Source organism: Mobula hypostoma, chromosome 9 (assembly GCF_963921235.1).
Source record: "Mobula hypostoma chromosome 9, sMobHyp1.1, whole genome shotgun sequence".
In the NCBI taxonomy this organism is placed as follows: Eukaryota; Metazoa; Chordata; class Chondrichthyes; order Myliobatiformes; family Myliobatidae; genus Mobula; species Mobula hypostoma.
The window spans coordinates 150,772,604-150,786,158 of record NC_086105.1 but is presented as its reverse complement, the minus strand read 5'-3'; the positions used below and the strand labels follow the sequence as shown (position 1 = coordinate 150,786,158).

The window sequence follows — 13,555 nt, the reverse complement described above, 5'->3', positions numbered from 1 at the left end:
TTCAAAGGTGATGACTTAAGAAGATGGCATCCATCACTAACGACTCTCACTATCCAGGAATGTACTCTTTTCATTCCTACCATCCGGGAGGAGGTACAGGAGCCTGAAGACACTCAAATGATTAGAGAACAACTTCTTCCCCTCCCCCATCAGATCTATGAACTGTCTGTGAACCAATGAGTACGTCGTTATTTATTTATAATTTATAGTAATTTTATATCTTGCACTGTACTGCTGCCCCAAAACAACAAATTTCACACCATATGAGACAGTGATAACAAACCTGAATCTGGTAAACTGTTGTCAGACAGCACTTGGAGTATTGTGTGCAGTTCTGGTCTCCCCATTATAGGAAGGATATGGGAACTGTGGAAAAGGTGCAGATGAGGTTCACCAGGGTTGCTACTTGGAATAGAGGATTTGAGCTGTAGTGAAAGGTTGGACAAACTTGGGTTGTTCCTACTAGAGCGACAGAGGCTGAGGGGAGATCTGAAAGAGCTTTTAAAATGATGAGAGACATAGATAGGCGAGATGGTCAGAATCTCTTCCCCGTGGTAAAAATGCCTAACACTAAATGACATGCTTTTAAGGTTGTGGGGGGTGGGGTTAGAAAAAGTTTAAAAGCAGCTTGAGATACAAGGCTTCACATAGAGCACAGTACTGGGGTAGTAGTGGAAGCAGAGAATTTGCTGGAGTTGAAGAGGCTTTTCGATAGACACATGAATATGAAGGGAATGGAGGGATATGGATGATACACAGGAGAACATTTAGTATAAATTGGCATCATGATTAGCACAGCATTCTGGGCTGAATGGCCTGTCCAGAGCTGGACTGTTCTACTTTCTATGTGTGTATAAATTTCTTCCAAATTAAAGTTACTTCTGATCTAATTGACCAGTCAGTGAATGGCTGTTATCTCCCCACTCACAGTGATGTTCAATTCAGACACGTATACTCAATCCAGGAACGTTGTTGACTTTCACACAGGACACCCACCCGAAGTTGCAAAGTACTGTAATGTTGACTTGGAAATTCAGTCAAAACCTGCTTTAAATAAAATGGTCTATAAATTGCAAACCCATGGGATTAAGTATCATTTGACCACCAGATACACAGTCGCAAACTGAAAGATAAAATTGGGAGCCACTGCAACTATTTTTTGTGGGAGATTTCTGATTTAAACAGCATAAATATTTGTTACTCTCAGTAAATAATAGTAATCTTATGGTTAAATAGCATTGTTTATAAAAAAAAGGGGTGAATTCTAAATCACACTAATCTATCGGATTTTTTGCTCAGCCGTATGGATTTTAAGTAAGAAAAATTTACCCAGTGAGTAAGTCCACTTCATCTGTCGCTAACGATAGTTTTATATTTCTACTGCAACCTTGGCGCAAAACATGATCCCATCCTAGGAGAAAGATGCGGTTTTCTCAGCAGCCAGAGCGATTGAGCTTCATGTTGCCTGGTGCAAGATCAGCAGGCAAATGGGAAGTGTCGGACCCTAGGCTACACAGGCTGCCGTTTACTCTGACTTACTCTCCTGCAGGTCTCCTCATGGACTGAGCAGACAGCCAGCTCCCAGCTGTGAGCTCTGACGTACAGGAAACCAGTCTGGGAAACGGTGGGGGAAGGGCGAAGGGGTGCAGGGAGAAGAGAGCATTTAAATCCCAACCATTAGGGAAAATATATCAAGTTATGATTTGTCAGGATACAAATCATTTTTTGCCTGCTGCTTTAATCTCATGTGCTTTTACCCTCTTGAGAATACACTGCAATTTTAAAAATGTTTATCAGGAGGTCTGTTTTGTACCTAATTCAGTTAAATCCTGATCAACATAGTCACTCTGCCAAGAATTGCTCTGTTGGGATCAGTCTTTATTTCTGGATTTGCCAAGCCTATGTTCACTAACAGAGCGCTTTGCTTCATTGTCTGTATAGCATCAAGCCGTGGGTTGCTGACATAAACTAAACTCCGTCCTGATCCTATCCTGCTGTTATCAGACTATTGCAAAATAAGATGGACTCTTAATTTCACAATCTCCCTTGTGGCCTTGCACCTGCAAGGTGGCCTGATGTGGTCTGCCTGCATTGCACCTTCACTGTAAGACTAGAAGATATAGGATCAGAATTAGGCCCTTTGGCTCATCGAGTCTGCGCCACCATTCCATCATGGCTGATCTGTGTCCTCTGGTTTTAGGTTCCTCCACCACAATAAACGTCCTGTCCACATCCACTCTATTGAGGCCTTTCTCTGAACACTGCATTGATTGGCCTTATCTCAAACAATAATGAGGTGGCCTACAGGGAAGAAGTCATCTCTCTGACACAGTGGTGTCAAGAAAACAACCTCTCCCTCAATGTTGCAAAAACAAAGGAGCTGGTTGTGGACTACAGGAGGAATGGAGACAGGCTAATCCCTATTGACATCAATGGATCTGGGGCTGAGAGGGTGAACAGCTTTAAGTTCCTCAGCACCCACATTACTGAGGACCTCACGTGGTCTGTACACACCAGCTGTGTGGTGAAAAAGGCACAACAGCGCCTCTATCACCTCAGACAGTCGAGGAAGTTTGGTTTGGCCCCTAAATCCTAAGAACTTTCTACAGGGTCACAATTGAGAGCATCCTGACTGGCTGCATCACTGCCTGGTATGGGAACTGTACTTCCCTCAATCGCAGGACTCTGCAGAGAGTGGTGTGGACAGCCCAGCGCATCTGTAGATGTGAACTTCCCACGATTCAGGACATTTATAAATACAGGTGTGAAAAAAGGGCCTAAAGGGTCACTGGGGACCCGAGTCACCCCAACTACGATTTATTTCAGCTGCTACCATATGGGAAACGGTACTGCAGCATAAAAGCCAGGACCAACAGGCTCCAGGACAGCTTCTTCCACCAGGCCAACAGACTGATTCACTCATGCTGATCTGAGTGTATTTTTATGTTACATAGAGTTCTATTCTGTGTTCTATTTATTATAAGTTATTATAAATTGCACATTGCACATTTAGACAGAGATGTAATGTAAAGATTTTTACTCATGTATGTGAAGGATGTAAGAAATAAAGTCAATTAAATTCATTTATTGTAACTCTAACAAGTAACTCTGATGCCTAACTCTAACACTTTATTGCCCTCCCTCCACATTCTTATTCTGGCTTCTTCCCCCTTCCTTTCCAGCCCTGATGAAGGGTCTTGTCCTGAAATGTCAAATGTCTTTTCCCTTCCATAGATGCTGCCTGACATAGAAACATAGAAAACCTACAGCCCAATATAGGCCTTTCGGCCCACAATGCTGTGCCAAACATGTACTTACTTTTGAAATAATCTAGGGTTACCCATAGCCCTCTATTTTTCTAAGCTCCATGTCCCTATCCAGGAGTTTCTTAAAAGACCCTATTGTATCACCTCCACCACCGTCGCCAGCAGCCCATTCCACGCACTCACCACTCTCTGTGTAAAAAACTTACCCCCGACCTGTCCTCTGTACCTACTTCCAAACACCTTAAAACTGTCTCCTCTCTTGTTAGGCATTCCAGCCCTGGGAAAAAGCCTCTGACTATCCACGATCAATGCCTCTCATCATCTTGTACACCTCTATCAGGTCACCTCTCATCCTCCATCGCTCCAAGGAGGAAAGGCCAAGTTCACTCAACCTATTCTCATTAGGCATGCTTCCCAATCCAGGCAACATCCTTGTAAATCTCCTCTGCACCGTTTCTATAGTTTCCACATCTTTCCTGTAGTGAGGCGACCAGAATTGAGCACAGTACTCCAAGTGGGGTCTGTCCAGGGTCCTATATAGCTGTAATATTACCTCTCGGCTTTTGAACTCAATCCCATGGTTGATGAAGGCCAATGCACCATATGCCTTCTTAACCACAGAGTCAACCTGCATAGCAGCTTTGAGTGTCCTATGGACTCGGACCCCAAGAGCCCTCTGATCCTCCACACTGCCAAGAGTCTTACCTTTAATACCATATTCTGCCATCATATTTGACCTACCAAAATGAACCATCTCACACTTATCTGGTTTGAACTCCATCTGCCTCTTCTCAGCCCAGTTTTGTGTCCTATCGATATCCCACTGTAACGTCTGACTGCCCTCCATACTATCCACAACACTTCCAACCTGCTGAGTTCCTCCAGCATTTTGTGTGTGAAGCTTTATTCTGCACTCTTATTGTTTTCCTTTGTAGCACGTCAATGTACTGATGTATTGAAATTAAATAAACAGTATACAAGACAAAGTTTTTCCACTACCTTGGTACATGTGACAATAAAAAACACAATTTTCACTCTGATGAGTTGATATTTCATATCCTGTTTTAGTCTACAATGATCACGTCTTTCAGTTCTTCACTTAATCCTCAGATTCATTCTTTGAATGGAAAGGGAAGCTGATAAGACTATAAGATATAGGAGAAGAATTAGGCCATTTGGCCTATTGCGTCTATTCTGCCATTCTATCAAGGCTGATTTATTTTCCCTCTCAACCTCATTCTCCTGCCTTCTCTCCGTAACCTTTGACACCCTGACTAATCAATAACCTCTCAGCCTCCACTTTAAATATACCCAATGACTTGGCCTCCACTGCCATCTGTGGCCATGAATTTCACAGATTCACCTCCTTCTGACTCAGGAAATTCCTCCTAATCTCTGTTCTAAATGAACGTCCTCTAATCTGAGACTGCCTTCTGATCCACTCCAAAGGCCACTTCGGAGATTTGCATTTCTCCCCTCACTCCGTTAACCATTTCAGTTCCACTGAGTCTTCTCATATAGGTCTCAAACAAAATGTTGACTATCCTTTTGTCTCTGCATGCCACAGCGCCATGGTAGCATAGTAGTTAACGCAACACTATTGCATTTTGGGGCTTTCCAGATTTGGGAGTTCAGTTCCAGTGTCTTTCTGTAAGAAGACTCTGTACTTCCTCCCTGTTCAATATGTGGGGTTTCCTCTCGTACAACAGGTTAATTGGTCATTGTAAATGATGCTGTGATGAGGTTAGCACTTGACCTAAATGCCGCCCAGCAACCACTCAGAGGTTTCTGGGGCAACATGGCTCAAAGGACCAGAAGGGCCTACTCCACATTCTATTGCTAAAAATAAAATATAAAAATACAGTACCGTGCAAAAGTCTTAGGCACATATATATCGCTAGGTGGCCTAAGATTTTATGTATTGCACTGCACTGCACTGCTGCTGCAAATTAACAAATTTCCTGACATACGTGAGTGATGTTAAATCTGATTCTGATATGTATCTTTATTGTGGAATAAAAGTGGGAAGGGGCAGGGACAGGGGTATCATGGTTGGGAAAAGGCGAAGGGAGCAGGAAGCACCAGAGAGACATTCTGTAATGATCAATAAACCAGTTGTTTGGAATCAAGTGACCTTGCCTGGTGCCTCAGGGCTGGATGATTCTGCACTCAAATCACCAACCCTACCCCACCTCCCTGCCTCTGGCCCTCCCGCTCTGCTACCTGTCCAAAACCCCTCCCATGGAGCTCTACCCTTGCCACTCCCAACATCCTTTGCTCCCACCAGATTTACAAACTCACTCTCCACTCCACATTGACAAATACAGTACCATGCAAAAGTCTTAGGCATCCAAGCTATATATGTGTGCCTAAGTTTGCACAGTACTGTACAGATGCTGCCTGACCCATCTGAATTCTTCCAGTATTTTATTTTTGCTCCAAATTCCAGCATTTGCCGTCTCTTGTGTCTCCTTAATGGCCAGTGCATTAATGGGTGACATGTTAGCAGGACACTATTACAGTGCCAGCAATAACATTGGGTTCAGTTCCACCGCTGTCTGTAAGGAGTTGGTGCGTTCTCCTCATGACCACATGGGTTTCCCCCCACATTCCAAAGGTGTGCAGATTAGGGTTAGTAAGTTGTGGGCATACTATGTTGGTGCCAGAAGCGTGGCTGCCCCAACACAATCCTTGTTGGTTTAATTTGACAAAGATACCTGGTATGTTACCAAAGACTCTTGCAAATTTCTAAAGATGTACTGTAGAGAGCATTCTAACTGGTTGCATCACCGTCTGGTACAGAAGGACCATACGCACAGGATCAGAAAAAGCTGTAGAAAGTTGGAAACTCAGCCAGTGGCATCATGGAAATAAACCTCCCCAGCATCAAGGACACCTTCGAAAGGCGATGCCTCAGAAAGGTGGCGTCTCTCATTAAAGAACCCCATCACCCAGGACATGCCCTCTTCTGATTGCTGCCATCAAGGAGAAGATACAGGAGTCTGAAGACACACAACATTTCAGGACCAGCTTCTTCCACTCTGCCATCAGATTTCTGAATGGACAATGAACCTATGAACTCTACCTCACTATTTTGTTCCTCTTTTTGCACTACCTGTTTCACTTTTTTAATATATACTTCTTATTGTCATTTGTAGTTTTTTATTATGATGTATTGAAATGTACTGCCTCTGCAAAGCAACAGATTTGTTGCCAATGATATGAAAGCTGACTCTGATCTGAGACAATGTATTTCACTCTATGTTTCAATGTACTGTACATATGACTAATAAAGCTAATCTTTTAGAGTGATGGTAAGCTTTGTAATAGTGGACCTCATGGTGACAACACCTCATCACTCTGAAATATCTCTCCACAGATGCTGAGTGCTTACAGATAGTTCCTCTTTTTATTTCAGACTTTCAATACTTGCTTTATTTTGCTAATGTACTTAATTCCCTTCTTATTCAGTAGTAGTAGTAGTAGTAGTAGTCATACTTTATTAATCCCGGGGGGAATTAGTTTTCATTACAGTTGCACCATAAATAATTAAATAGTAATAAAACCATAAATAGTTAAATAGTAATATGTAAATTATGCCAGTAAATTATGAAATAAGTCCAGGACCAGCCTATTGGCTCAGGGTGTCTGACCCTCCAAGGGAGGAGTTGTAAAGTTTGATGGCCACGGGCAGGAATGACTTCCTATGACGCTCTGTGTTGCATCTCGGTGGAATGAGTCTCTGGCTGAATGTACTCCTGTGCCCACCCAGTACATTATGTAGTGGATGGGAGACATTGTCCAAGATGGCATGCAACTTGGACAGCATCCTCTTTTCAGACACCACCGTCAGAGAGTCCAGTTCCATCCCCACAACATCACTGGCCTTACGAATGAGTTTGTTGATTCTGTTGGTGTCTGCTACCCTCAGCCTGCTGCCCCAGCACATAACAGCAAACATGATAGCACTGGCCACCACAGACTCATAGAACATCCTCAGCATCGTCCGGCAGATGTTAAAGAATTTCAGTCTTCCAAAAGTAATTACAATTTCAATGGAGATTGTTGTGTTACACAAAATTCCCAGTGCTGGAAAGGGAAAGCTTGTGGTCATAGCTATAAATTGTGGAAATCTCAGAGTAGGTTTAACTTGAGGAAAAATTAATTTAAAGAGCCTTCAAATTATTAGTGGCAGAAGTGGTGATCTTTAAAAAGGCCTTGTTCATTGTTTGTGTTTTGTTTGTTCTGTCATCTATGGTTCTTACATTGTGTATTATGATAATAGTTTATTTACTTATTGAGATACAGCCTGGTATAGATCCTTCCAGCCCTTTGATCCGCGCAGCCCAGCAATCCCCAATTTAAACCTAGCCAAGTCATGGGACAATTTACAATGACCAATTAGCCTACTACCCAGTACATCTTTGGACTGTTGGAGGAAACTGGAGAGCGTAAAGATTCCTTACGGACAGAGCTGGAATTGAACTCTGAAACACCTCGATCTATTATACCGTCATGCTAACTGCTAAGCTACTGAAGCGACCTCTGTAATAGAATCTACATTTCAAACTATAATTATATGTAACTTATCCTTTAATGGCCCATTGTTTAGAATCTAACAGTTTCCATGTCAATATTACATTAGATTAGGCAATATTACATTATTACGGTCTATGTGGCAGGGGGAATTTGCAATAAAACTGTTTTCTCTGCGTGCCGTCCAGTTTAAATTGAGCCCAAACAGTGTGTCCTGAGAGGCAACATGGTTGCTATGGCAACACAAAATGGAGTACCTTGATAGTGATTTTCAACAATGAACTTTTCTGCTCTTCCCTGCAGTGAGGCCGTGTGGGAGAACATGGCCAGGATGTGTGTGAAGACTCGGAGGCTGGATGTGGCCAAGGTGTGCCTGGGGAACATGGGCCACGCCCGGGGAGCCAGAGCCCTGCGGCAGGCCGCACAGCAACCAGAACTGGATGCAAGAGTGGCCATGCTGGCTGTGCAGCTGGGAATGTTGGTATGTGCAGGAATCTGCTTCGTCTTGTCACCTGTTCCCATCTAATATCCCCAGATAGCCTTTCCACACCCACACAATTTAATCCTTTCAACATTTAATAGGTTTCAATGAGACCCCTCTTGCATTCATCTAAATCCTAGTGAGTACAGGCCCAAAGCTGCCAACCGCCCCTCATATGTTAACCCCCTCATTCCCAGAATCATCCTTGTGAATCTCCTCTGGTCTCTCTCCAATGACAACACATCCTTTCTGAGTTATGGGGCCTAAAACTGTTGACAATACTCCAAGTGCAGCCTGACTAGTGTCTTATAAAGGCTCAGCATTATCTCCTTGCTCTTGTATTCTATTCCGTTTGAAATAATAATCGTAATAAGCTTCAGGTAATGGACACTACCTGATATTATCCTGTAAAATATCTTGATACAATTTTGAATTCATTATTCCCTCAGTGATTGCAAGCTGTCCAGGCCCTGAGGTAGCAAAACAGCCCAAACCATGATGCTCCTTCCACCATGCTTCACAGTTGGGATAAAGTGTTTGTGTGCAGTTACCTTTTTCCTCCGAACATAGCAATGTCCATTTCAGCAAAGAAGCTCAACTTTTGTCTCATCTGTCCCAGAAATTATGGAATGTCCAGGTTGTCTTCTACAAACTTGAGACATGCAGCACTGTTCATTTTGGAGAGCAGTGGTTTTCTTCGTGGTGTCCTTCCATGAACAACATTCTTATTCAGCGTTTTTCTTATAGCGGATGCATGGACAGAGACTTTAGCAAGTTTTGGAGATTTCTGCAGGTCTTCTGCTGTTACCCTTGGGTTTTTTTCATCTCCTTCAGCATTGCACGTTATGCTGTTGGTGTGATTTTTGCGAGAGAGCAACAGTACTGACTTTCCTCCATTTGTAGACAGTTTCTCTTACTGTGGACTGATGAACACTCAGGTCTTTAGAAATACTTTTGTAGTCTTTTCCAGCTTCATGTATCTCTACAATTCTTCTTCTAAGGTCCTCAGAAAGCTGTTTTGATTGAGGTATGGTGCACATAAACAGATCTTTCTTTGTGAAGAGCAGGCTCTGTCAGTAACCTGACTTTGTGTGTCCTTTTTTTATAGGGCAGGTCACCTCTACAACCCACACATCCAGTCTCATCTCATTGATTGGAACATCTGACTCCAAATAGCTTTTGTGGAAGGCACTACCCCAGAGGTTCACATATTTTTTGAACCTAGACTGTGATTGTTTTAATGGTGTACTCCAGTATTGACAAGAAGAAATACAATTGTTTGTGTGCTATTAGTTTAGGTCGATTGTGTTTGTCTATTATTGTGACTTAAATGAAGAAAAGACTACATTTTATGAGTAATGAATGCAGAAAACCAAGTAATTGCAAAGGGTTGACTAACTTTTCTTACAATTATATGTGTGATGTACAAGTGTAAAACAAAGACATCAATTCAGTAGCACATCAATTCAGAGTCAGGAATAATGGTGATGCCAAACAGCCACTGATTGTCCACATGGGCAGCCGAACTAGTGATAGCTTACCTTTCTGATGGTTGAATGTACACTTAGCAAGTTAAGAGCCCATGGTATTACAGGAAAGTTACTATCATGGATTGAGCATTACCTGATTGGCAGGAGGCAAAGAATGGGAATAAAGGGGGCCTCTTCTGGTTGGCTGCTGGTGACTAATAGTGTTCCAGAGGGGTCTATGTTGGAACCACTTCTTTTTACAGTACATATCAATGATTTGGATGATGGAATTGATGGCTTTGTGGTCATGTTTGCAGCCAATACGAAGATAGTGGAGGGGCAGGTAGTTTTGAGGAAGCGGAGAGGCTACAGAAGAACTTAGATTAGGAGAATGTGCAAAGAATTGGCAGATGGAATACAGAGTCAGCAAGTATATAGTCTGGCATTTTGCTAGAAGAAATAAAAGTGTGGATAATTTTCCAAGTGGAGAGAAAATTCAAAAATCTGAGACACAAAGTGACTTGGGAGTCCCAGTGTAGGATTCTCTTCAGGTAAATTTCAGGTTGAGGAAGATGCTTCCACCCCTAAGCATTTTGGATAAGGGGTGCTCAACCTGTTCAATATTCCAAGTATGGGCTAACCAGGGCTTTATAGAGATGAAACTCGCTGTAGTAGCTATAGGGGAATGAGGAGGCATCTCACTGAAACTTTCCAAATATTGTAAGGCTTGAATAAAGTGGATACGGAGAGAATGTTTCCAACACTGGGAGAATCTAGGACCAGAAGGTACAGCCTCAAAGACGTCCCTTTAGAACAGAGATGAGGAGGAATTTCTCTGGCCAGAGGGTGGCAAATCTCTGAAATTCATTGCCACAGACGGCTGTAGAGGCCAAGTCATTGTGTATATTTAAAGAAGAGTTTGATAGGTTCTTGGTTCATCAGGGCATCAAAGGTTACAAGGAGAAGGCAGGAGAAAGGGGTTGAGAGGGATAATAAATTGGCCATGATGGAATGATGGAGCCTCCTGGCCTTATTCTGCTCCTACTGTATGCCTTATGGCCATCAGTGTTTTGCAATGCATTTGAAATATAGAGGTCACCTCTACAAGCCCCACATTATTTGCCAGCATAAGAAGACATTGCAGGCTGGAGGAGGTGAACTGATTATGTGAATTGTGATATCTGGTACACAAGGCTCCCAGTCAGGTTAAAGAGAAGTTAGAACATTGAACATGAAAAGGTACTACACAGGAAGAACCCTTTCAGCCTACAATATTGTGCCCACCTAATTAGATAAGTAATCAAATTCCTTCTAAACTTAACCCTTCTGCCCTCACAATATCTATATCTTTGTATTTCCTAAGAACCTTTTTAATGTTTCTATCTTACACTGTCCACCACCCTAGACAGTGCATTCCATGTCCCCATCAGTCTGGCTGATTTATTTTCCCTCTCAACCCTATTCTCCTGTCTTCTCCTTTTGACCACCTTACTAATCAAGAGCCTATCAACTTCCAATTTAAATAAACCCGATGACTTGGTCTCCACAGCAATGAATTCCACAGATTAACAACCCCCTGGCTCGAGAAGCTCCTCCTCATTTCTGTTCTGAAGGGATGTCCTTTTATTCTGAGGCTGTGCCCTCTGGATCACCACTGTGTTAAAAAGTAACTTGCCCCACGCATCCCCTCTCATATTAAGTGCGTGCCTTCTGATAGTAAACATTTCAACCCTGGTAAAAAGATACTGGCTGTCTACCCTATCTATGCCTCTCATAATCATAAACCTCTATTAGATCTTCCCTCATTCAGAGAAAACAACCTGTCCTGATAGCACACTTCCTCTTCATCCAGGTTAACATCCTGGTAAACCTCTTCCACACCTCTTCTCCAAAGCCTCAGCATCCTTCCTACAATGGGGTGACTGGAACTGAAGCTGATTTACTTTCTTTGGTGTGCTTTTCCAGGAAGATGCTGAGAGACTTTACAAAAACTGCAAACGCTTTGACCTGCTTACCAAGTTTTACCAGGCCTCGGGACAGTGGCAGAAAGCCATTGAAAATGCTGAAGCCTTTGACAGGGTCCATCTGAGAACGACCTATTACAATTATGCCAAGCACTTGGAAGCTATGGGGGATCAACACCTTGCACTCATCCAGTAAGTATACAAACTGATCGAACAATTAAGCAAGTTGGATGGCTTCCAAAGAAAAATGCCTTTTCCAAAACTTTCTGGGAAGTGCGTAAGGACTATTAAAACAAAAGCTTCATGCACGTAAAACATTTCTTCCCCTGATCAACCATTCTAAGTTAGCCCTCGCCCTCTCTATCCATTACCCCCATTACTGCACTGTAAACACTTTAAAACATTGCTTACAATGCTGTTTACATTGTAAATACATGCTGATATTATGTACTTGTGCTCATTTATTCCATGTGCATACTTCAATCTCCAACTTTATTTTTTATATAATTCTTATTCTTTATAATTGTTGAATATTGTTTATCTCACCCTGACCAACACATCACAGCAAATTCCTGTAAATGGAAATGGCAAATAAAGATTATCCATGATGCTTGATATTGTTGCAGTGTCCATTTGCAGTGCTGTATAACCCCAAAGTGAAGCCTCGTGAAGTGTCTCACAGTGTTAACCCTGTTGTCTTATCTCAATATAAAGTTTCACATGTGAAGTTTTTAAGGGGATTGTAGGATGGGGGTTTAGTTCCTGAACTATTATCCTGAAACACAAATCTGAATCCGACTGTGGCAGCTGGAAAATTATTTATCACTTTTTTTTTTGCATTTGCACAATTTGTCATCTTTTGCACACTGGTTGTCTATCAATCTTTGTGCCATTTTTTCATTGATTCTATTGCGTTTCTTTGTATTTACTGTGAATGCCAGCAAGAAAATGAATCTCAGGGTTGTAGGTGGTGACATATATGTACTTTAGTAATAAATTTACTTTGAACTTTGGAAATAAATACATGTTAAAATAAATAAATAAACAAATAAATACCTTTTTGTTTAAAACTTCCAAGAGAACCACAACCTTTGTGGTAGGCTTTGGAGGCTTGCATGCTTCGATGACCCAGAGAACTCTTCTGGCTGGTGTCAGGGCTTTATGGCTGCTTAACAAGATAAAATCCTATGGTGTTACAGGAAAGCTGTTTGGCATGGATAGCAGAATGGCTGAGAGGCAGGTTGCAGTGAGTGTGAATAAAAGGGGCCTTTCCTGTTTGGCTGCCAGTGACTAGTGGTGTTCCTCAGGGGTCTGTATTGTTTGTCAATGATTTGGATAATGGAATTGATGGTTTTGTGGCAAAGTTTGCAGATAATACAAAGATAAGTGGAGAGGTAGGTAGCGCTGAGGAAGGATATGGTGAGAAGGCAAGATGTATGGGGTTGAGTGGGATCAGGGAGCAGCCATGATAGAATGGCGGAGCAGACTCAATGGGCTGAATGGCCTAACTCTGCTCCTATGTCTTATGGTCGTATGCTTTGGGTCTTGGTAGGGTCACCCATGCCAAACAGGTCAAAGAGTAGAAGCCAGACTGAAAATGGTCCATCAGTACTCCAGGTTCAGGGCTAACAACCCTGACTGATCAAAAAAAAATACGAAAACAGCAATGAAGATTACTTCAATGTGGCCAAGGACAGACAGAGATGGAGGACCTTCATTGTTGCCCTAAGTGCCAGCTGTGTAATGGGAAATTAATTAATTAAATACCTTAATATTTAAAAAATAATTTTGGCTCAGTAACTATAGGATTGAAATTCGTCTGGTTCATAAAACCCCTCT

General features: G+C 42.3%; 2 protein-coding genes across 3 annotated transcripts in view; one reads left to right on the top strand and one right to left on the bottom strand.

Moving 5' to 3' along the window:
- tmem204 (transmembrane protein 204) overlaps positions 1–1,540 on the bottom strand; it is a 57,670-nt gene extending 56,130 nt beyond the window's left edge. Inside the window, exon 1 of the mRNA XM_063059482.1 lies at positions 1,330–1,540. The gene's annotated coding sequence lies outside the window, so the exon portion shown is untranslated. The remainder of the gene's footprint in view (positions 1–1,329) is intronic.
- ift140 (intraflagellar transport 140 homolog (Chlamydomonas)) overlaps positions 1–13,555 on the top strand; it is a 225,761-nt gene that overhangs the window by 162,917 nt on the left and 49,289 nt on the right. For both annotated transcript variants that reach the window (XM_063059480.1, XM_063059479.1), the window contains exons 19-20: positions 8,106–8,283; positions 11,718–11,908. In XM_063059480.1, coding sequence (XP_062915550.1) covers positions 8,106–8,283; positions 11,718–11,908 — 369 coding nt within the window. The remainder of the gene's footprint in view (positions 1–8,105; positions 8,284–11,717; positions 11,909–13,555) is intronic.